At 33.0% G+C, this 23086-nt stretch overlaps 6 protein-coding genes across 6 annotated transcripts; 4 read left to right on the top strand and 2 right to left on the bottom strand.

Annotated features, from left to right (window-relative positions):
- Positions 1-3331: 3331 nt before the first annotated feature.
- LOC126655448 (uncharacterized) lies at positions 3332-5106 on the top strand. The gene is made up of 5 exons (XM_050349642.1): positions 3332-3342; positions 3817-4033; positions 4172-4556; positions 4656-4993; positions 5074-5106. Exons 1-5 carry the CDS (start codon positions 3332-3334, stop codon positions 5104-5106), a joined length of 984 nt encoding a protein of 327 aa, XP_050205599.1.
- A 396-nt stretch (positions 5107-5502) lies between these two features.
- LOC126657687 (40S ribosomal protein S27-2-like) lies at positions 5503-6356 on the top strand. The gene is made up of 4 exons (XM_050352422.2): positions 5503-5634; positions 5714-5815; positions 5899-5927; positions 6020-6356. Exons 1-4 carry the CDS (start codon positions 5632-5634, stop codon positions 6144-6146), a joined length of 261 nt encoding a protein of 86 aa, XP_050208379.1. The 5' UTR covers positions 5503-5631; the 3' UTR covers positions 6147-6356.
- A 3077-nt stretch (positions 6357-9433) lies between these two features.
- LOC126656498 (GDSL esterase/lipase At5g08460) lies at positions 9434-11424 on the bottom strand. The gene is made up of 5 exons (XM_050351076.2): positions 11093-11424; positions 10553-10683; positions 10221-10469; positions 9878-10148; positions 9434-9730 (listed from the first exon to the last, which is right to left on the bottom strand). Exons 1-5 carry the CDS (start codon positions 11412-11414, stop codon positions 9510-9512), a joined length of 1194 nt encoding a protein of 397 aa, XP_050207033.1. The 5' UTR covers positions 11415-11424; the 3' UTR covers positions 9434-9509.
- A 2507-nt stretch (positions 11425-13931) lies between these two features.
- On the top strand, positions 13932-15951 carry LOC126654437 (peroxidase 47). The gene is made up of 3 exons (XM_050348292.2): positions 13932-14173; positions 14271-14622; positions 15436-15951. Exons 1-3 carry the CDS (start codon positions 13937-13939, stop codon positions 15813-15815), a joined length of 969 nt encoding a protein of 322 aa, XP_050204249.1. The 5' UTR covers positions 13932-13936; the 3' UTR covers positions 15816-15951.
- Positions 15952-17543: 1592 nt separating this feature from the next.
- Positions 17544-19441, top strand: LOC126655255 (uncharacterized). Its single transcript, XM_050349358.2, has 6 exons — positions 17544-17896; positions 17980-18033; positions 18126-18199; positions 18293-18410; positions 18497-18555; positions 19072-19441. Exons 1-6 carry the CDS (start codon positions 17744-17746, stop codon positions 19148-19150), a joined length of 537 nt encoding a protein of 178 aa, XP_050205315.1. The 5' UTR covers positions 17544-17743; the 3' UTR covers positions 19151-19441.
- A 1672-nt stretch (positions 19442-21113) lies between these two features.
- Positions 21114-22450, bottom strand: LOC126655254 (extradiol ring-cleavage dioxygenase). Its single transcript, XM_050349356.2, has 3 exons — positions 22089-22450; positions 21601-21974; positions 21114-21525 (listed from the first exon to the last, which is right to left on the bottom strand). The coding sequence occupies exons 1-3, from the start codon at positions 22323-22325 to the stop codon at positions 21333-21335; spliced, it is 804 nt and encodes a 267-aa protein (XP_050205313.1). The 5' UTR covers positions 22326-22450; the 3' UTR covers positions 21114-21332.
- Positions 22451-23086: the final 636 nt, after the last annotated feature.

Genomic DNA, 23086 nt, shown 5'->3' with positions numbered 1-23086 from the left:
ACTACAGTAATAATATCTTTCTTGATAATATTCCAAGAAGTTTTGTAAACATAGTTGTTGAAAACCATCAGGCCCTGCTGCCCTATCAGAACCAATGAAAAAAAAAACAGCTTTTTCACCTCTTTCTCAACAATGTTATCCATAAGAAGATCCCCATCAGTATCAAAGAGGATGGGCCCCTGTCTCAATTCATCTCTGTCAATATGGGTTCTGGTATTGCTGTTATTGAATAAGCTAATATAGAATTTGTTCATCTCATCTAGAATATCCTCTTTAGAACTGATAGAACTACCATCACTAAGCTTCAGAATAGCAATGTTGTTGATATTTCTTCTTTATTTCACTGAGTTGTGGAAGAATTTAGTGTTAGCATCCCCAAGCCTAAGCCATTGAACTCTAGACTTTTGCTTATACTCCCTCCGTCCCATTTTATTTGTCCACTTCCTATTTTCACACATATTAAGAAAATATTAAATATTAACAATTCTTTCTTTTGTACCCTTTTTTGATTTTTGAGTTAATTTAGAATTACTATATTGGAAAAAAAAATACAATAATAATAACATTAAATGCCAACACAAATATAAGAATAATATCCATTAATATTAAGGGTAAAAGAGGAAAATATGTGTATATAATACAATTATGACAATCATTTTAGGACATCTAAATACAGTATAGTGGACAAACAAAATGGGATGGAGGGAGTATAAACTTTCTTCACAATTCAGCAAATACTTTAGGTAACTGACCACTGCTCTCTCTTCTTCAAGCAGGATATTATTGAAAGGGTCAAGTTGAAGATTTCTCTGAGTATTATCAACCAGCTCCCTCATATCAGACACTCTTTTAGAAATATCAGAGTAAACACTTTTGTTCAAAGTACCAAGCCTATAACTTATAGCTTTCAGCTTCTGAACTATTTTGTACATAGCATAACCAGTGTATTCCTTATTCCATTCGTCTTCCACAATTTCTAAATAATTTGGATGCATAGTCTAGAAATTGAAAAATTTGAACCTTCTTTTGAAAGTCTACTTATCATTCTTGAAATATGTAATAAGGGGGTTGTGGTCAGAAATTCCACTGGAAAAGGCTTCAAAGTAAGTATTTCAGAAGATATCAGAAAGATCTCCATTAATAAAAGCTCTATCTGACCTCCTCCAGATTCTGTTTGAGTCAAACTGATTATTTGTCCAAGTGTAGAGACAACATGTACTTCTTAATTCAGTAAGACCTGAATTATTCACACAGTCCTAAAGCTCATTAGCATGATTATTATTAAGACTATTACCACCCTTCCTGTCATTGTTGCCAAGCACAACATTAAAATCTCCCTGAACTATCCAAGGGTATCCATACCATTAGACAAATCATTAAACTTGCTCAAGAGACCCTGTCTATCACTAACTTAATTTGCTCCATAGACTGCTGTCCATAACACAATCTGATTCTCATAAACAACTCTACAATGTATCATTTGGTCAGTACAGTCAATGAGAGTAACCTAGATTTTGCTCTCATCATACATAATCCAAATTTTTCCTAGATTAGAACAAATATAATTCTCCAATAATTCTAACCTCTAAGATTTAAATTTTTCCACACTATGTATTTATTACAGTGCCTCACTCTGGTTTTTAAAATACTAGCAACATTAATCTTATTATTAACAAGCATTCTTCTAACTTCTGCTTGTTTCAGAGGTTCATTAAAACCTTTGATGTTCCAGCTAAGCATATTCATATTTTTCCTCTGTCTAAGGCTTGATAAGCCTTTTGGAAGGAGCTCTTTCAATAGCTTCTCTCATAACAGTAGGGGTTTTGAAAATAATACCTCCAATTCTTAGAATTAACTCTATTATCTAGGATATTTTTGCTGCTGCTTTTTTTTTCATATTGGCCACAACCTGAAATCCATCATCAAAAGGGGTAGTGTTGATTTTCTCATCAGACTTTTGCTCCTCCTTGTCAACACTAGTATTATCAGGCATAGCTTTACTTGCTTCAGGCACAACTTTGCTTGATTCTTTAATCTCATTAACTTGCAAAACTTCAAGGGCCATATTCTCTTTGGTACTAGCTTCTTTGTTAGTCTTAGCAATCCAAACCTCTTTTTTCTCGCAATTTCTATGACCCATTTTTTACATGTTTCACAAAGAATGGGTTTCCATTCGTATTCAACATACTGAATATGTTGGTTTCCCTCATCATCTTCAGTTAATACTGAATCAGGAAATATACCTTTCAATCTCATATCCACAAGGACTCTTGCGTAAGCTAGTCTTGTTCTTTGTCTGGTGCATTTATCAGCAAACAGGGGTTTCCCCAAGATACTGGCTATAGAACTCAGCGAGTTGGGACTCCAGAATTCCCAAGGCAAAAGGGGGAACTTAACCCACACAAGAACTGAAGCAACCTCTGAGAGGTCAAAGGACATTATTCTCTTCCATTCCTGAAGAATTAAAGGATGCTTATCGAAAGTTATGGGACCATCTGCTGGAGCTTTCTGCTTCCCTTCCTCCAAATCAAAAACGAATGCAAAAAGATTAGGTTTGATTTGACGGAAACCAATGAGACCTATCTTTTCCCATCTATTATTTTATGAAGTTCGGGATCTTGTAAAATCTTGGAACCATACACACACCCTAACAGGAAAAAACTCCATTCTTCCTCTTATAGGATTTCATCTTCTTCACAAACTTTAGCAACCCTAATACCATTACTTATAAGGGGGGATGTATCTTAGAGAGTAGAGAGGATCCTTACTTCTGTTATCTTTCAGGAGATCCACCCAGTGCTTGCTTTTCTCCTTGTTTTCCTCTTTGCTATCCAAAACAACATTAGGTTCTTCTTCCGCTACAATTTTATTTGTTTCCTCAGTAATTAATTCGCTGCTTGTATCTTCATTCTTATTATCCCTTTCAATTTGTGCTTCTTTTTCCTTATTACTCCCTCCGTCCGTAAAGATAGAAAAAGTAGCTCTTTCACAAGAATTAAGAAAGTAGTTAATTATAGGTAATTTGTGATAATTTTTCTAAATTGTCCTTTTAATTTCTTGAAGTAAATCATAATAAATTAGTGATTCACACAAGCCAAAGCCACTATATAAATATTAGCCAATAGAATTTTAGATGCATAAAAAGCAAACATTGGAATTTTAAATCAATTAATGTTAATATAAGGGTATTTTAATAATTTTATAGTTAACTAACACTACTTTTTCTATCTTTATGGGACAAAAAAAGTAGCTGATTTTTCTATTTTTACAGGACGGAGGGAATACTATTGTTTTGAGTGTTGTTTGCCCTTTTCCCTCCCGCTTCTTTGCCATGGGAGAGGCGTACGATAGCCTTGGAGCTATCTGGCGCCGAGAGAGGGAGAGATGAGAGAAAACATTTTTTACAATTAATTTTTTTGAAGATTAAACCATAATTTTTTTATTATTCAATTGATTTTTATTTTTATTATTCTATTTATAGGGTTCATGTAGTATTTTATGTGTATATTACATCGCTATCTAAATATTTATATTTTTCACATGCAACACTTTTCTTAAATTTAATTATTTTTACAAATATATTATAACAAATATGTTCCTCCTTCATGAAGGATGACGACGATGGATTAGCATTTTTTTAAATCTAATTTGATTTTATTTAAATGATATTTTTTTACGGTCATTAAAATTTAAAAATTTATTAATAACTAATATAAATTAAATAGAAAAATTATTATAATTTCTTTAATTTTGTGATTTTTGTACTAAAAATAATATTAATATCTAATTAGAATAATATTAATATCTAATTAACAGGATTACTACCAGAATCTCCCACTGGACTACCAAATGCCTCTCCTATGCTGGCAGGCTTCAACTTGTTAGTTCAGTTTTGATGAGCATGCATATATATTGGTGCTCAATTTTTATTATCCTTGCTTCTGTTATCAAAGGAGTGGAGGATTTATGCAGAAAATACTTATGGCATGGTATGAACTCTTCTAGTAAAGGTGGTCTAGTCAACTGGAGTAATGTCTGTAGACCTAAGTGTTGTGGAGGTCTAGGGTTAAAGGATGTTAAAACCTGAAATACAGCAGCTATAATCAAGCATGTTTGAGGCTTAATATCCCTAAAACCTTCTATTTGGGCTAACTGGGTGGGATTGAATAAGCTTAAGAAGTTAAGCTTTTGGGGAATAACTAAGCCTAATGATGCCTCCTGGAGTTGGAGACAGATGGTGAATATCAGAAGCAAGATTGAAAGTTTTTTTGTATACAATTTGGGTGATGGCTCTAGATTTTCTTTCTGGTTTGATCCCTGGGCAAATGGTATGTCTTTAGTCAACAGGTTCCCTGAAGTTGATATTATGGATACTGATATTGATAGAACAGCTACTGTGAATAGTCTGTGGAGGAATAGGTCCTGGCACTTTCCAGATCCCTTTGATGACTACACTTTGTCTATATGGGATTATATTAAGAGGAAGTTTGAGATAAATCCTCTTAGACCAGATAAAGTTCTTTGCAAGCCTCATGATGATTTTTCTATTAAGAGTTGTTAGAAGTACTTAAATCCTGTTAGTAGAATTCTGCCTTGGACTTCTATCATTTGGTACAACAAGAATATTCCTAAATATTCTTTCATTGCTTGGCTAGCAATTATGGATAAACTGCATACCAGGGATAAAATGCTCAAATGGGGAGTAATTCATTCTAATAGTTGCTGCTTCTGCAACTCGAAGACTGAAACTGTTGATCACTTATTTTTTGAATGTGATTATTCCAAAGCTATCTGGAGGAAGCTGCTTGTTGACATGAATTTCAATAGAGACAGTTACCATTGGAGAAGGGAAGTGAGCTCCCTTGTTAGAAGAACCAAAGGGAAGTCAAAAATAGCAAGAGATAGGAAAAACACGTTTTGTGCTGCTATCTACCATATCTGGAGAGCCAGGAATGAGAAGATATTCAATCAGAATTTGATGAAAGAAGGGATGGTTTACAGGAACATTAGGAATGCTGTTATGTTGAGATAGTTTCTTGCTTTCCTGTTTTGCTTTCCTGTTTTGTTTTGCAGCTTGTTGCTTTGTTTGTTTTGGTCCAGTTGTAGTTTGGGTGTGGGCTTTTTAGCTCCGTAGTTCTGAACTTGGGAGTTCTATAGCCGGTTTTGGCTTTTCCCTTTCGCAATATAATTGCGTTTTTGGTGATTGACCACAAAAAGAATATAAGCTAAAAATGAAGGATTTTTTTCAAATGAAAAGATGTCAATTTAATATTTCGAGGGTAGAGGTGAGACATAAAAACCCAAATAAGAGTGCCAATAAATTTATTCTTAAATCAGGGTATAAATGTAAAAAAAGTTAAAAGCGAGTGTTTTTTTTAAGTAGTTAGGCCTTTATATTTTTAGACGTGTATGAGTAAAATAAATAAGCGGAATAGACAATTGTAGCCTTAATGTGAGTATTGCCCAAGAAAAGCTGAGATGTGATTGCTTCAATGATCCAACGGCTGACATATCTCATAAGAGGGACTTCATATTTAACCTAATGCGCTGAGATCTTCCTTTCTCTCTTTTCTTCTCTGTGACAGCAGCGCCATCCGCTAGGGTTTCTGATATTATTGAAGCTCACACAAAATGGTAAGTTTTCCCCCTTCCTTCCTATCTATTAAGCTTTCGAATTCAGCGGATTCTATTGATTTTGTTGATTTTGTGGAAGGTTCTCCAAAACGACATCGATTTACTGAATCCTCCAGCTGAGCTTGAGAAGAGGAAGCACAAGCTCAAGCGTCTCGTGCAATCTCCCAACTCATTTTTCATGGTTTTTTCATATTCCCTTATTTACTTTGTATTTTTTTAAAAAAAAATATTTGAACTGATATATATGTGTTTTTTGTGGTGTAGGATGTTAAGTGTCAAGGTTGCTTCATCATGTAAGCTGTTTTATTCATTTATATGATTATCAGATGACAATGATGCTGTTATAGCTGATGAGATTGATTTTGTGAATTTATATACGTTGCAGAACAACTGTGTTCAGTCACTCGCAAACTGTCGTAGTGTGTGGCAACTGCCAGACCGTGTTATGCCAGCCTACTGGCGGCCGTGCAAGGCTTACTGAGGGCTGCTCTTTCAGGAGAAAGGGCGATTGATTTTAATTGTGTTAGTAGAGGATTGCTATGGGAGCTCTCTTGTTGATTTTGTTTTGAGATTCGTCTTTCGCTTCTCACTTTGAATTTTGTTAGTGACCGACCTGAGTTACTGTCTTCACTGTTTTCGGTTTGTTTGAATTGCTCTGATGAAATATTGGTTCATTTAGAAATTCAGTTTATATTCTAGCCTGTGGGCTAATTAGTTTTTAATGTCTGTTTGGTTTCTTCAGTGCTGCAATACGAGTTTTATGTTATTTTTTGTGCTGTTTGTGGAATGCTCGATTCTCTTCCTTATAGAAGCTCTGCGTATACTTCTTGTACATCTAAATTGTGTGCTTCCGGAGTTTAAAGTTGATATTGCAATTCAACTTCTGGTTAGCTTTTGTTGTAGTCTTTGATCTTCTCATTTTCTTCTGCAATTTTGAAATCACATTTGTCGCACAGTTTGTTTATCTTTGTGTGCTTTATATTGTGATTGTAGTCTTAGATCTAGATTGTTTGCTTCCGGAGTTTAAAGTTGATTGTTTTATTATTCGGGCTCCATCATTTGGCATAGTTAGATTGTGATTTTCAGGAATTACAAGAAAAATAGCGGTTAGGTTTTACTCCATCACAGCCATAGTCCCTGATGTTTGTGTGCTGGGATTGGGAGGAAAACCAAAGATTTTTAAGAAATGATAAAAATTGGCAGTGCTTTATGTATAATCACGTGTATGAACAAAGTAAGAGAGATCTTAAATGTCTTAGGTGAAAGGCAAATTAAATGTAAATCCATTTTATTTCAATTCAGTTTAGCTATTACAAACAGATGATCGATTAAGCTTAGCAAAGTCGGATTATTTTATTCTAATTTTCCAAAAATGATTCAACAAAATGTATACATTATGAATATCTATTTTTACAGTAAAATAATTCAACTTCTAAAAATATTTAAGGTGTCTATAACTGATGTACAATTGCTTATTTATATACTGCCAAGCAAGAAACTCACCTATAAGTTGAATTAAAATATGCAATTTCCTCAAAATCGTTGGATTGCTAATCCTTGTAAGAGTAAAAGTTAGCAAATTGTACTTTATATATTACTAAGTCAAATGTGCAAGAGCCAAAATAAGCTCAACATCTTATCCATGATTCATTTATTATTTATTTCAGTCCATCTGTTACAGAAATTGAACGTCACTAACTTTTTCATACACATATACCCTCAAAGGAATATGAACCAGGACGCAAAACAACTAGACTCGATTCATCCATAAAAAAAAAGACACAAAAACAATTGCTTCTAGTGGTAGATATGACATTTGCAGTTTCTTGGTTTTAAATTCAACATCAACAGGATCAAGGATTGTGCACGATATTCAATCCTAATGAAATATTTGAACTTGCATAATAGATGACTAAGAAGCAATAAGCTTACCGATTCTTGTACATATTAATGCAACATCTCATCAAACTTCTGCCTGTATTGAGCTAATCTCTGCAGCAAGATTGCATTGGTGTTAGTATTAGCCTTATTGAAGTTTCAGAAGATAAAATTAGGTACAGAGGAAAACAAATTGAAAGGTATGCAGAAGAAACACGATCGAATCTAGAATTTCGGAAAAGGTGAAAGAGAATCATTACATTCTTTCATTTAGTTGGCAACCAGTTATAACTGGAATGGACTGCTTTAATGTTTCTTCACTACAGATTTGACTCCAAGCATTTGCCTGTTGGCTCTCATTGTGCATAATGATTGGCACCTGTATTCAGTTCATAACCCGGTTAGCAAAATATAAAAATTGGAACACGATTCTCAGGGGCATCATAACCCGATGTACCAATATAGTTTGGATTAGCCATTAGTGTATAAGTGTGTCTTGAGCATGCTATGCTAACTAAAAATTGTACCAGTAACTAGTGGCGGATTCAAAAATTTCTTAAATTCTAAATTGAAGGAAGATGGTAGCTAAAGCATACACTAAAAGAATCATTATTATTCTCTCTATATACCTAACTCCTACATATTACACTCACTACCATAGTAGGTAATTCGTGATTTACACCAACTTAATTTGGAGGGTTTCTATATTATTTGATTTTCAAAAATAAAGAACTAAAATGTGAATTATAACAATTGTGAGGGGCCTCATAAGAATATGCTCAAAACAATATACTATCAAAGAAGATGTAACTTATTTAATTATCATGTTTGATGATTAATCTTTTTCAAACTACAAGCCTGTCAATTGAATACAAGAAATTCTAATTGTTAGCATTTTTATTGAATCCTTCGTCCTTGGTGAATGATGAACTTTTACCCTTCCATAGATTTTCCTTTACACTAATTAATTTGTTTGATTAATTTTTTTGTTTTGACAATAATTTAGTTTAAATTAGTTCATGACCAATTTTTTAACATTCTCGATTGATGTAGTATTACTCTCTTATACATTGTCAATAGGTGAACATCCGTCTGGTCCATCCAAACCTAACCCTTTGAGAGCAAGATTAAATTTCTATGTAAATTTAATAAACTTGGCCAGAACCCGCACAAATTAATTTTATGGACCAAATATTCAAACTGAATTTGAGTTGGGTAATCTATACAAATCTCTCAAAAGTTACCTCAGTTTTTTTTTTTGACAGAAATCTCCCAATTAAATAAAATAGTTTTTACAATTCACTCATATCCCAAAATAAACTGATTTTATATTAAAAGAAGACGATTATAACCCTTCATACAAAAGCAACGTGTATAACACCGTTACATCCTGTTGCTCAGCGAGAATAATGCGGCCTCCAAAAATTGAACTTCCTTAATTCGGTAAATTCAATTATGGGTTTAGAGTTAGATTTGAATGGGGGTTTGAATTGCATGTGAAAGGTTGCATGGTTGTGGTTCGGTGTGTTAGCTATTACCTCATGCCATCTCTGCTACTTTTTCTAACATGTTTGCATCAATACTTATTCACATATGTTTTAGATTTGAATAAATTTTATTTTAAATTTTGATATTTGAAAATGAATAAATACTGAAATAAAACTGTTCAAATATTATATAATATTTTATTTTAGAAACATATTCATCACAATTGTTTATATATTAATTTAATATTTTAGCATACATTAAATTTATATTCTTTTTTTTTTAAATTTTGCATTAACGGAAAAATAGGGTAATCATTGTAATTTTGATACATAATTTTTAGTTGAACCAATCAAGTAAATTCACGAAGTAATTCACAACGGACCATATGGATATATTTATCTCAATTTTTGGTATGAGTGAGGTAAATATTTATAAATACAATGGTTACACCGTTGATGAATGATAGAGTAAGAATAGTTGCAGGTAGATATAAAAAAAAAGGCAGTAAATTAAAGAAGAGAGAGTTGGTAAATGTTAATAGGATAAGAATGGAAAGGAGGGCCTGAAAAGGCAGCTTGAGCCATGATGAGATTAAAAGCTTGGGTGGGATGATAAGCATCCCAGAAGATGTATTCATCTCTATTCATGCACGGAATTGCCATCGGAAGACATGTTATTTGCCCTTCGTTCCTTCCGATCCCGCAACACCCTCTGTCTGTTACTTCAAATCCTGCAATTTTCACAATGTCACATTCCTATGTCCATCACGTCATCTACAGACTAATTAAATAAATAGTTATGATTATCAAGTTATAATATTTTTACAAAACGTACGGTTTAACACCGAAAAATCACTAGATCAATGCATGGTGCGTACCATAAGAAGTAGGGTTGGCAAGTACATGGTTGAAAGCCTCAAAAGTATTGCCGTAGACAAAAGTTGAGCCTTGAGTGTTACTCTTATTATTAATATTATTGAGTTCATCCACCAGAGAGTTGAGTTGGGAATTGAATATTTGAACCAACTCATTAACAAAGGATAAACATTCCCCTGGAGGACCTAGACCCGTCGCTAATTGGCTTGGAATGCATCCCAGCGGCCCAATACCTGCCAAAAAGAATTTCCTAACTCCTATATTATGTAGCACCTGCACAAATTAAACTCATATTTATATTTCGTTGCACATATCAATTCAGTCAAAACCACATATATAACATACCAATATTTGCTTCTTGTAAGTTGTAATGAGAAGATGAGCAAAATCTTGAGGGTTGTAAGTGAAACTGGAAGTGTAGAAAGAGGGCATGAGATAATTATTAAGGTAGTCATTGTTTCCGAGGTTCATCACTACCAATGACTTCCCCAAATACTCTCTTACTTTCGCCTCATCCTTCAGTATTTCACTCTTTATTCGCTTTACACTCGTTTCGAAATTCTTCACTTGCTGCCTCAGCGTATATCGATCTCCCTATATACATGTTTACAAATTAAAGCAAAAAATAAATTAAATATTAAAATGATGATGATAAGTTCTTAGGCATGTTGTAGTACTAGAGTTTTTCCAGTCTCGTCTAGAATTCCTGCGGCAGCTGAAGCATAATTCACTCCCTTGAGAATGTTTGCTCCTGTTGTCGACAAAGTACTTGCGAAAGGTGGAAGAGGAGGCAGTCCTATCAAATCACCTGCAGTTTTTTTTGTAGAAAAAACAAGTGATGATGCTTAAATAAATTAATGGCAAAATGCAACTATATCATGTTTAACATATACAGTACTATATATATATTCTTTAAATTTTGCCCGTTAGTCCTGTACTTTTTCGAGTGTTTCTATATATACCAAGGACTCATTTGGAGGGTGACCAACCTGATGTAGTCTATCATATATGTACAAAATTTAATCTAACCTAACAAAATTTGTTCTAACGAACATATACGTACATCATCTTGGTCGCGCTCCCTAGTTATATTTGGTAATTCTCAGAGAATGCTAGACTATATATATATATATATATATATATATATATATATAAAAGAAAAAACACTACAATTATTAGTAGATTTTGCCTGAATAAATAAAAAGTATTTTTGATACCGAGAAAGTCGATGGTGGTTTTGCCATTGGAAAATCGACCGGTTGGACCTCCAAAGTCGATGCCATAAGGATAATAATTAGATTTGGCTAAGGAGTTGATGAGGTAGTTATTGTTGCCATTGTCAACTAAGGAGTCTCCGAACACAAACATTGCTGGAAATAATATTCTCTGTGATGGGAATCCCATTACTCCTCCAATATATGAACCGTGATTCACCATCATCATCACAATAGTAATAATATTTTTTATGATCATAGTCTGCAAATTAATAGCCATCTGATTTCTCTTCATATGCATCATTGCAGTGTGTGTTATGGACATTTATATGCTAATTTTCTTCAAATGTGTAGAAGAAGAGAAGACTAGAGCTTTGAGTAGTGATGGTAATAATAAAAAAGTTGAAAACGGACGTCATTATCACTTCCATCAGAAATAAGAGTTAAAGAGGTTTGACTGCTCCTTTTCATCACTTCTGCTTCACTATGTATGTTGTTTGTTAGAGGATTTTCCGGTTTTGCTTCTTCTAATTATTTTATTGTACATCGATGCAGCAACGTACATTACAAATTTCTACTTAAGTGTAATTCAATAAAAAATTTAGAATAATTATTATAATAGCTTGGCATAATTGTTATTTAATTAAATTAGTAAATTTTTAATAATTAAATAACTAATTTCTATTAAGTAGTTATAATTAATTTTTATTTAGTGTAGTTAAATAAAAAATAATAGTACTAAGTAATTATAATGAAAAAAATTGTGTAAATAAAACATTATATTAAGTATAACTATATGTAGTTTATTTTTAATAAAATAAGTTAAAAAATTCAAACAAATAAAAAAAATAAAAAAAAGCATAATATTTATAAAAATAATAATCTCTTAATTATTAAGAAAGATATAGAAAATTAAAGATCACTAAAAATAAGTTATTAATTATTAAAATGGAAAACATTATTAATTTAAAATAATTTTATAATAATTAAAATAATAATATTCAATTAAAATAATTATCTCATTTTAAGTTGTACTTGTTTTAGATTATAAGAGATTAAATGTTTAAATTTTTAACCACAAGATTTTATTTGTACTTTTTCCTTAAAATAAAAGAATTGTTTAACAAAGTTAATAGTCACGTTTTTTTTATGACCATAAGGGTTTAATTGAGACGGCAATGACTATAAAAAATTAAATATTTTTTAATTCTGACTAGATAGATTTTATAGTACCTTTTGCCTTTATATAAGGACACATATATGAATTTTGCATTCATAATTTTTTTATAAATTCCAATAATTATTTTTATATGGTAAATAAAAAAATGAAGGTTTAACTAATGAAATATTAATTATTTAATTTTATGATAAATTAACTCATAATTAAAGAAAAAATCATACAAAAATTACAATTGTCTATCTAATTCTACAAAAATTTATATATTATTATTATTAAAATATTTTTATTATCACAAAAATAATAAAACATTTCTCCAAAAGAGTTAATTTATCATAAACGAACCACCATTGTGAGTTCAGTTGGTTTGTTTGGTTGTTTCGGTTTAGACTTATTAATTATATTTAACTTTTAAACGTTCGGAACTCATTTCAGAAATGCGCCTTTTCACAAACCTTAAAATAGCTACTTAATTATTCTCTACAAACTGAAATTTTGAGCAATTGCGCGCAGAAGGGTGTTATAGATCAGTTTACATAATGCAGTGTTTGTCATAGTAGTTGCTTTATCCTAGTACTCAGTTTTGTAAGTGGGTGATGAGACACGTCCTTGCCGGACCACCACACGAGCCTGTCTGGTTTGATAGGTTCAATTCAGACACTTATTAATTCTATTATATATATTTTTATTTAATGTTCGGGCACTCTCATTTGAAAAATGCATGGCAAGATAAAATTATTTCTTAATCCAATTTTTCCATATAAGTACACCACATAATGAAAACGATAGATGAAAAATTACACACGAAGGACTTTACTATGAAAAAAAATGACACACCGATGATCACATATTTGAAAAAACCGACATAGAAAGAATAATAATTGAAAAAACGATACAATATGAAGCATATACTATTGATTTTTTTGTCGCGTAAGTAAAATTTTGTCTGAAACTAATGAATAACCTCTTATTTCAATGAAAATAAAGGTTGAATTATCAAAATATAAGGAATGAAAGTCGGACATCAAAATGTAAAACGCCTATAATTCAGTAACCACAAAATATTTGAACCCGCCCTAAGCGTGTTGGTAGCACTGAACAAATTAAAAAGAAAATGGGAAATTTGACGCGCAAAAACAAGGACTACTTTAGTTTAATTGCCTATCAAGTTTTCTCCCACTTCTCACATACGACTGATATGCGAGTAAAATATAAAATATAAATGCAGGTGCAGGTGCAGGTGCATTACTATAGTATAATGGAAACCAGCTGCATCCACACTCACAGTTGTCCCCACCCACCCAATTGTTGGCTTACCTGGCCCATATTCATCCAATACCCTTTCCATCTGGGTGTTATTTCTTTATTGGATTTCATTAAATATAATTATTTCGTGGCTAATATGTGATCATGAATTAACAACCATTATTTATGTTTCTTGCTAAATGGTGTGGCGGCAACATAATGAATTACTTTGACCTAGTAACCATGTATGATTTGGCTAATCACCAATGGTGAGAAAATTGGTACGTGTAACCATTTGCACATGCAATTAATTAATTAACCCTATATTATCGTATTTGACCTAGTAAAGTAATTTGGTGGAGCAAATGATCAGCCCCCACTACCTTCAAATTTGAGTACTATATATACTGCTACTACTACGATTGATGCATTACAAAACTCCTCTTAAGGCAAAAATGGGGATTAATGTTGTAGGAGTGTTATTAATAATGGAGATGATCATAATGAGAATTGGAGTGGAAGGTCTGAGCATGAACTACTACATGATGAGTTGCCCATTTGGTGATCAGATAATAAGGAATACGGTCACTACAGCTTTGCAAGATGATCCAACCCTAGCTGCTGCTCTTGTTAGAATGCACTTCCATGATTGCTTTATACAAGTAAACTCTCTTTTACACAACTGCAACTGCAACTGCATGCATGCATTATACAGATATATACTGTTAATTAATTAACTGATGTTTGCAATATGGTTAGGGATGTGACGGTTCAATCCTGATTGATTCAACAAAAGAGAACACAGCAGAGAAAGATTCTCCGGCAAATCTAAGCTTGAGAGGGTATGAAATAATTGATAGTGCAAAGGAGCAACTGGAAGATCAATGTCCAGGTGTGGTGTCGTGTGCTGACATTGTCGCGATGGCTGCGAGAGATGCAGTCTTCTGGGCTGGAGGACCATTTTATGAGATACCAAAAGGAAGAAAAGATGGAATTAGGTCTAAAATAGAAGACACCATCAACCTGCCCTTTCCCACATCAAATGCCTCGGAGCTCATCAGACAGTTTGGGCAGCGTGGTCTCACCGTCCAAGACATGGTTGCTTTGTCTGGTAATTATTTTGACACTTGATACTTTTACTTCTACTTCTACTTCTACTTTACTCATCATCCTAGCTAATGATTCATATGATATATTACCAAATTGTTCACATATAAATATATGTATATTCGAGACGATCATCAATTTAATAATATGGAGTGTCTACTCAGAAGAACACTAGTATGAACTTAGTCCACTATTAATTATTTGACACAAATATAGCATATCAAAAGAAATTAGAACAATTATTTCATACAACTGTTGTGCCACATCATATGTATAACAAACCAATAATAAAAAAAAATATTTATATAATAGTTATACAAGTACACTTCATCTTACTGATTTATTATGCAGATAATATGGCACAACGGTTACATTTAATTATTTTCATAAAGTTAATCAATTAATCAATATTATATTAATTAATGATATTTTAGTTATAATTAAATATTCTTAATTGTTTAATTAATTATTATATGAAATAACCCCACATGCTATATGCAATTAATTGGTGGTTCATAATTTATTATATACATTGTCACATACATGTTTAAAAATTGAAACAATTATATATATTCAAGTTTCAATTTTAACCTATTTCTTAAAAAATTGATTTAAATTTGATTCTATGAACTATTTATCTCTTATTTTAATTTAATAAGGTGATGCAACAAATTGGATATCACAAGTAATTGATAAAAAATGTACTGTATTGACAATAGAGTTTTTTTCATAAAAACATGTGGTTATAAATTTAATTTAAGCTGAATAATCAATTTATATGTACAACTGAAAAGTATATTTGATTTTGGGGATGAAGGAGCACACACACTGGGGGTGGCAAGGTGCGGATCATTCAAAAACAGGCTGACCAGCGCCGATCCGACAATGGATTCAGACTTTGCAAGCACTTTATCAAAAACATGCAGCGGCGGAGACAGCGCAGAACAACCATTTGACACGACTCGCAACACTTTCGACAATTTCTATTTCAATTCGCTGCAGAGGAAATCAGGACTTCTGTTCTCCGACCAAACGCTGTACGGTAGCCCAAGGACGAGAGGAATAGTGAACGGGTACGCCATGAACGAGGCCATGTTCTTCCTTGATTTTCAACAGGCTATGCTGCGGATGGGATCGCTCGACGTTAAGGAAGGTTCTAAAGGACAAGTTCGACAGTCTTGCCGCAAAATTAACTAAATCATTCATCCTATTGTATCATATGATGTACTATTAAGTCAATCTTAAAAATTATTAGTTACTTAAGATATAAATAATACACTCTTAGTATAATTGCAAATTGCAAGTCCTGTGTGCAATTGGACTTAATTACCAATTTTCCCTCTCCCACTTCTTTATTTTTTTAATATAGAGATACATATTTTGGTAAAAAAAATATAGAGATACATATTAATTAAGAGCAAATTATTCTAAATTCCCCCGTACACGTTTGTTATAATTCACAATTTGCTACTCCTTATTTGAAAATCAAACGATCTGGTATCTTAGTTTTAATTTACAAACACTTACAACCTTCTATTAAATATAGGTATCAAATCGTTAAGGGAATGAAATGTGAGGTATCAAATCGTACCAAATCGTTAACATTATTGAAAGTCAAGTATGTACCAAGTTGTTAATATAATTGAAAATGAGATATCAAATCATTTAAAAGTTAATATCAAATTATTAACGGAATTAACAGAAGCCACTAATTGTTTACGGAATTAAAACTAAAGGTACCATTCGTTTGACAAATATAAGGGATCTTAGAGTAATTTGATCTGTAATTAAATTATAGAAAAGATTTATCACCTGCCGAATATATTAAATTTTACATATTTATGTGTACTTCTTCTCATTATAAGTCATTTGTCTCATTAATTAAAATACATAGATTTTGCTTGCTCATTAATAATTATAAATTTTTTTTCACTTTTATCCAACAAATGTTTTTAATTTTGAATTTAAATTGATTATTGCTAATTTGTAATTCAATTTATATTTACTTGTATCGTTATTTTCACTCAAAAAAGGTGCTTATTGACCATAACTAACAACTTTAAGACTAATTTATCTGTATATGCTAATTGTCAATTATTTATAGATTGAATAGGCAAATTGCTACTTAAGTCTTTTAATTTTATTACTTTTTGTGAATTTTGCATATTTTTTTTAAAGTCTTTAATTTAGATCACTTTTAAATTTCCAGTTTCAACTGTTTGTTCAAATTATAGTGAAAAAAGTTCAAATATGCTACTTATATTATTTTAATTTGAAAAATATATTTAAACTCTTTTCACCCTAATTTAAATAAGTGAAAAGGGTCATTTATACCTCTAAGTTTTGAATTTAAGATTAAGTAAACTCTCAACGTCCGGAAAGGTTCAAATATGCCCCCAACGTTTTGAAAAATGAACAAACATGCCTTTTAATTTCGACAATCAAACTCCATTGTCTCATTTATAAGTCAAAATGAGGGTCTGGTTGTTCACTTTTTAGGACGTTTGAGGCATATTTGAACCTTTTCGAATGTTAAGAACTTGCTTGGTTTTAGAGTCAAACCTTAGAAGTTTAAATGATCATTTTTTCTTTAAAAAAATAACTAAGATTGAGAATTAAAAAATTAATTAAAATTGAATTTCTTTTAAAAAAAATTGAATTATAAACAATAAAAATTAAAAAAAATCAAAGGTTTTTGAATGCTCAATCTTAATTTGATTGTAGGCAATTTAATATAATTTTAGTTAGTTAAAATCGTTTCTAAAATGGTGAAATTCTTAGATTTGAATTCAAATTAGGGTTAATTATACTCTTTCCATCTCACAAAAAATAGACAAATAATTATTTGGACGTTCCAAAAAAATATAAATAAAATTGCTATCTTAATCTAAATAAATAGTATAGTTAAGATAAAATACAAATATTAGATGAAGAGTCATTTTTGTTTGAGAGAGTCAAATCCATGGGGAAGTTTGATGTTGTTTACCTTTGAATTGCAGCAACTAAATCAAAACAACAAAATTTCTCATTCATTTGCTTGATAGTACCACGCTACTGTTAGTTAGTGTTCACTCAAGAACACATACAAATCTGCAGTGCAGATCCCTCAAATAAAACACGCAGAAATGGAGAAGATGAACCAGGCATTGGAAAAGATGAAGATGCTTGTAAGAATGGAGGTTGAAGAAGAAGAATCAGCAGCAGCAGAGGACACCAGCAGCTCCTTCTCTTTCCTTACGGAAGATTTCAATCGGAACTGTACCCTCTCCACCCAACAGGTTCTTCTTCTTCTTCTAATTATCAATTTCAAAATTTTAGGTTTCCCATTATTAATTTCTTTGTTTCCCCAAAAATCACGCAGAGGCTCTACGGTTTTGCAATATGCTTTGTTTCCGGCTTGGCTTGTACTCTTTTGGTCAGTAACTCTACTTCAAATCGCCTTCTCCAAATGGTTAATATTAGAATTATGTGGCTTTTTATTAAACTAATTTGCTTTCTCTGTGACAGTCAATGTTGGTTTTTTTCCACCCTATTAAGTTTGGGATCACATTCACATTTGGAAATTTGCTTTCACTCGGAAGGTGTGTGTATTCTGCAAGTTAATTCTTCTTCTCTTCGACTTTCATGTATATTATATTTGTTTATTTATGAAGCGGCTCCCTTTTCTATTGCAGCACTTCGTTTCTCATAGGCCCAAAACGTCAAGTCACTATGATGCTCGATCCTGTCCGCATTTATGCTACTGCCCTGTTTCTTGCAAGCATAATCATTGCCTTGTTCTGTGCACTATTCGTGAGTTTTCTTTGCTTATCTCCTGATTCCTACTCATTTGCTTCGGACACAAACTTAATTGATGTCACATTGCATTTGGTGAACAGGTTCATAGCAAGCTTTTGACTCTTTTGGCAATTATTCTAGAATTTGGTGCACTAGTATGGTATGTAACATGGACTCATGTCTTTTCTAAATACAAAGCTTCTATTTTCTATATTAAGGCTTTGAACTAAATAGTTTTATCTTAATGGCTAATTGTCTGGAGTCAAAAATTGCATTGTAACTCTATTGACAGACCCTGAACTGTTTTCTTGTTAAATCTGAAGTGTAGTTATGTAAGTGTTGAGTCATCATGTTTTCTTCTGAACAAGAGGTTTCCAAAACTGTGAACTCTCATTTTTAAATGTAGTTTACTGGACTGTTAATCACGGAAAGAGCATAAGCCCTCACTTTGTTGTAGAATATTAGGTTCTACGTTGTTAATAACTTTAAAACAGTTCATTTCTTAGTATTTTACTATTTTCAGCTAATGTGTGATATTTTTGGCCTTTGGTATATTTTTGCCTTTGCATGCTGCACTTATTGCAACTGCTTAGTTATTGCGAAATTTAAGTAATCATTGATATTATGTCTTTATAGGGCTGTGAATTATGCAAATTTTCTTTTTCATGATTTACAGGTATAGCTTGAGCTACATCCCCTTTGCAAGGTCCATGGTTTCAAAGATCATGTTAGCTTGCTTTGACACTGAATTTTAGGCTGATATATACACTTGGTAGAGAGCTCTGAGATATGGTTGGAGAGCACTGTTATGCAAAGACATGCATGCAATTTTTCTGCGGATGTATTCTAGGAGGTTAGTCCACCACAGGGTACCAGTATACAAAATTGAGATGTGATTGGTTTATGTACAAATTACCTTGAATTCAAATACCCGTGATCTTTTTGACTTTCTTGTTTTCTAGGTTGTGATTACTAATCTTCATGTTTATAGACATGACCCTGCCCAGAACCCTATGAAAATGAATTGCTAACAAAGCTCTTAATGATTCTGGAGATGTGAACTTGTTTTTGCGCAGTTAGCCTAAATGGCGACTTTTCTGCAATGTTTTACGCTGGTTTAGCGACAAAATACTGTATTTTAATATGCGGGAAAGTTGGTGAGTTTAACAAGAAGTGGTAAGGCGTGTAATGAGAGTCTTAAGAATATATGATTTCAATAAGTAGAGAGGTCAAAATGCAGGCTTTTATTTTATCCTTTTTAGGAAAAGAAAGATTTAAACACGGTTAACAATTTGATTTTGTATGGGAGTTTCACCAGCCTGAAAGAAGGTGATGGTTGTTTATGTTCCCTGCTCAATATCTATAAGCTTTTTAATTGGACTGATTTTTTATACCTACTCTGCAAATTGTATTTCTAGGAAGAACTTTTTTTAAGTTAGTAGATGGTGCATGAAATAGAAACGAAATAGCCGACGAGCAGAACAAGAATGGTGTAATTGGCATGGTGTCCTTTATTCTCACTTTTCCATCGATAAGACAACTTATTGGTGCCTATGCTGATCATAAGTATATACCGTAATCCGTTCTACTTGGCCCTTTCAAACCAGGTGTCCTAAGTTATAAGTTCAAGTCCCAAATGTTAATAGGACTCTTCTTCATTTTCTCCACATGTACCATGCTTATGATTAACAACTTAATCACATTCATTTCTATTCATATTCAAAGCATTTTTTCTCAAAGCGAACAATAGCTCATTCTCACCCAGGTTCTCCGTAATTATGCCGTCGAATATGATTGTGAAATTGATAGTTGAAACCTTATGGTGTAATAGTTAGTGGTTTCGGTGAAAATTTATCTCACTGTTCTCTTCTGATAAACAGTAAAGTGCCTCTGGCTATATAAAACTGTTAGTTTACAATTATAATTAAAAAAAAATATTAAATAAATTTATACAACAACAACAAAAGCTTTATTTTCAAATCAATTGGAATCGGCTACATGAATTTTCTTTTTCTATTCAGTAGACAATGTCTTCAAAAAGACTAATATTTTGATTAAGTCATTTTGAATTACTTCTATTTAAATTTGCTTAGATTTTCTCCTCCCTCTCTTTACTCCATCTGTTTTAATATGTTCAACCTTTTTAACTGGAGCATCAACGGATCAGATATGTTAATCCAATAATACATTTAGTTAAACTAAGGGGTGGGATTTTATCTCACTGTTGGAGTGGCTCATTAGAGGTTTCAATGCCAACTGGGTAGTTCACCATCGCAAGCTGGATTTCAAGGTTGCTGAATGCATTCATCCCCGGTGATGATATTCTCCAAGGAATTGAAAGGGCTCACGGCAGATGCACTTGTGCATTACGGAGCAATTACCACAGATCATTTACTCCGCTATGAGTTTGTGTTCAGGGAGAGAGGTAAAGAAGTCATAGTTGACAAGTCAAGGTTGAGCACTAAGCCATAAGATCATAAAACAAGAGCTGGGGAACATATAAGTTCTCTATTGAGGGCTGATTTTCAAGCAGGCTATGGTTGTCAGTTACTTGTTGGCAAACCTATTTTAAAGGGAAAGTACTTAATTTGAGGTGACTGACCAACGAATGTTAAGCAGGAAACTCTCAAACAAAATTAGAAGACGACAAAAAGCCGGCCACCTCCAATGACAAGCAGCCTATAAACAGCTAAAGCAATAAAAACATAGCATGGGATGTAATCCAATTCTTGCTTAAGATTAAATGAATGTCACGTTTTTTGCAATTATCAGTATATTATATAGATATCTGCAGAGGAAAATAATAAGTACGAAAGCAATCATGAGCGACTTTACAATCATTCGTCCAATTTTACATTGGACTGGTAAGTTTTAATTTGTGTCTCCAAGTCGGGAGGATAAAACAGCTGATGTAAATGTATTGAACAGAATGGTATTTCATTGGTCTGCTGTAAACTGGTAAGAAGAGTAAGAGAGGCTACCATTGCTCCAGCTGTGGTGCACGAGTTTGGCTTGAGAATTCTCACCTGCAGCGCCCATGGCGACGTGGAGAGGGTAAAAGTGGTCTGGCCAAGGATGAGCCTTCTTTGCGTGAGGAGCCTTCACGTCAAACTGATTTACATCTTCATATCTACACCAATTAAAAGAACACAGCGGTATTAAAAAGAAGCGCAAGGGAATGAAGAATGAATACATACATACATACCGTCCTTGAAGAAGAGCTTCTTGAAGCCACGAGTCAAACTCCAAAGCCCAAGGAGAAGGTGCAGAGCCCTGGGGTTGAAGGGCCCTCAAGTTGTGAGTAGTAGCACCCGAACCAAGAATGAGGACGCCTTCGTCTTTGAGAGGGGACAGCGCCCTCCCCATATTGTAATGGTAGGTGCCGTCTCTGTGGGACTGAATAGAGAGCTGACACACAGGCACATCAGCCTCAGGATACATGAACATCAATGGAACCCAAGCACCGTGATCGAGCCCCCTCTCTGTATCCTCATCAACAGTTTGGAACCCACCGCGTTCCATCAGCAATTGCTTCACCCTCTTTGCCAACGCGGGAGCTCCTGGTGGCGTATACTTAAGCTGCCAAATAGTCATAATTTGATTGTCTTAACACATGAGAAAGCCTTGCAGTTCGATTGACATAAAGGCAAGTATTTGGACAATAAAATGAAAAGGTGGTGAGAGAGGCTATACCTTGTACATGGCGTCGGGGAAATTATAAAAGTCGTAGATGGTGTCGTTGCGATCAACGACGTTAACGGAGGGACGAGGGGTGTCCCAGTGGCCGGAAATGATGAGAATGGCTTTGGGTTTATGTGGGAAGGTATGAGTTCGCCAGGATCGGAAGAACTGCCTGGCCTCTATGCTCTCGTCTATAGACATCATCGGCGATCCATGCGATAAGTAAAAAGTCTCCTTCACTGCTCCCATTTCCACCGGAATCACACACCAACCAAAACAAGAAGAAGAAGACTTTTGTTTTCTAAATGCGTATGAATCACCTTTCACAAAGCTTGGTTGTCTATATTTAAATGCTTTCCAATAAAAAACACCAACCCAAAAATTTATTCCACTTACACTTTCTATATTTCTTATCTCATTTTAATATTTTTATTTCAATACAGCATAATCTATTAAAAAGTTTGAATTTTAAATACATTTTTTAATTTTGTATATAAAATTAATTGAACTTTTGGATCAAACATTAATTATCTAATTATTTTAGAATTTATTGTTCACTAATACAAATTTAGTTATTTTTTTATATAATTAGAGAGGGGAACCGCCTATGGGAGGAATCGAACACACGATGTAGCAGTTTGTTGCCAGCGCTTATAACATAGTTATTATTATCTTACTATTTAGATCCTTCTACTTTATTTAATTTATCTAGTGCTTTACAATTTACAGATCACTTAAAGTGTATGAATTTAACAATAAAAAAGACTGATGTGAAGTCTTTTTAATAGTTGCATTAGTTTATGTTCCAAAAACAAGCTATAAATAAATTTATTGAAATTGTAACAACTAAATTGAAAACCAAAAGGCATAGGGGTATCTTGCCTTATAAATTTGGTGCATCTAATATGACCACCCAACTAACATACCTGCTCAACGTTCTACTTTACTACATACTTTCATATGTATTCTCTGTGATTGAAAGAGAGTAGAAGTAATTCATCCAGTTTATA

This window comes from Mercurialis annua, linkage group LG7 (assembly GCF_937616625.2).
Source record: "Mercurialis annua linkage group LG7, ddMerAnnu1.2, whole genome shotgun sequence".
Taxonomy (NCBI): Eukaryota; Viridiplantae; Streptophyta; class Magnoliopsida; order Malpighiales; family Euphorbiaceae; genus Mercurialis; species Mercurialis annua.
This window is presented reverse-complemented; position numbering and strand designations above follow the sequence as displayed.

Coding starts and splice junctions, on each gene's coding strand:
- LOC126655254 (XM_050349356.2), bottom strand. CDS start 22,325: ATGGGAGCAGTGAAGGAGACTTTTTACTTATCGCATGGATCGCCGATG. Junction 21,975..22,088: donor TCCCCGACGCCATGTACAAG/GTATAGCCTCTC, acceptor ACTATTTGGCAG/CTTAAGTATACGCCACCAGG. Junction 21,526..21,600: donor GAAGCTCTTCTTCAAGGACG/GTATGTATGTAT, acceptor TAATTGGTGTAG/ATATGAAGATGTAAATCAGT.
- LOC126654437 (XM_050348292.2), top strand. CDS start 13,937: ATGCATTACAAAACTCCTCTTAAGGCAAAAATGGGGATTAATGTTGTA. Junction 14,174..14,270: donor TCCATGATTGCTTTATACAA/GTAAACTCTCTT, acceptor CAATATGGTTAG/GGATGTGACGGTTCAATCCT. Junction 14,623..15,435: donor AGACATGGTTGCTTTGTCTG/GTAATTATTTTG, acceptor TTGGGGATGAAG/GAGCACACACACTGGGGGTG.
- LOC126655448 (XM_050349642.1), top strand. Junction 4,034..4,171: donor GTCTAGTCAACTGGAGTAAT/GTCTGTAGACCT, acceptor GGATTGAATAAG/CTTAAGAAGTTAAGCTTTTG. Junction 4,557..4,655: donor TGATTTTTCTATTAAGAGTT/GTTAGAAGTACT, acceptor TTGCTTGGCTAG/CAATTATGGATAAACTGCAT.
- LOC126657687 (XM_050352422.2), top strand. Junction 5,816..5,898: donor CTCCCAACTCATTTTTCATG/GTTTTTTCATAT, acceptor TTTGTGGTGTAG/GATGTTAAGTGTCAAGGTTG. Junction 5,928..6,019: donor TGTCAAGGTTGCTTCATCAT/GTAAGCTGTTTT, acceptor TATACGTTGCAG/AACAACTGTGTTCAGTCACT.
- LOC126655255 (XM_050349358.2), top strand. CDS start 17,744: ATGGAGAAGATGAACCAGGCATTGGAAAAGATGAAGATGCTTGTAAGA. Junction 17,897..17,979: donor GTACCCTCTCCACCCAACAG/GTTCTTCTTCTT, acceptor AAAATCACGCAG/AGGCTCTACGGTTTTGCAAT. Junction 18,556..19,071: donor GAATTTGGTGCACTAGTATG/GTATGTAACATG, acceptor CATGATTTACAG/GTATAGCTTGAGCTACATCC.
- LOC126656498 (XM_050351076.2), bottom strand. CDS start 11,414: ATGTCCATAACACACACTGCAATGATGCATATGAAGAGAAATCAGATG. Junction 10,684..11,092: donor AACCACCATCGACTTTCTCG/GTATCAAAAATA, acceptor AAAAAACTGCAG/GTGATTTGATAGGACTGCCT. Junction 10,149..10,220: donor CTTACAAGAAGCAAATATTG/GTATGTTATATA, acceptor TAATTTGTGCAG/GTGCTACATAATATAGGAGT.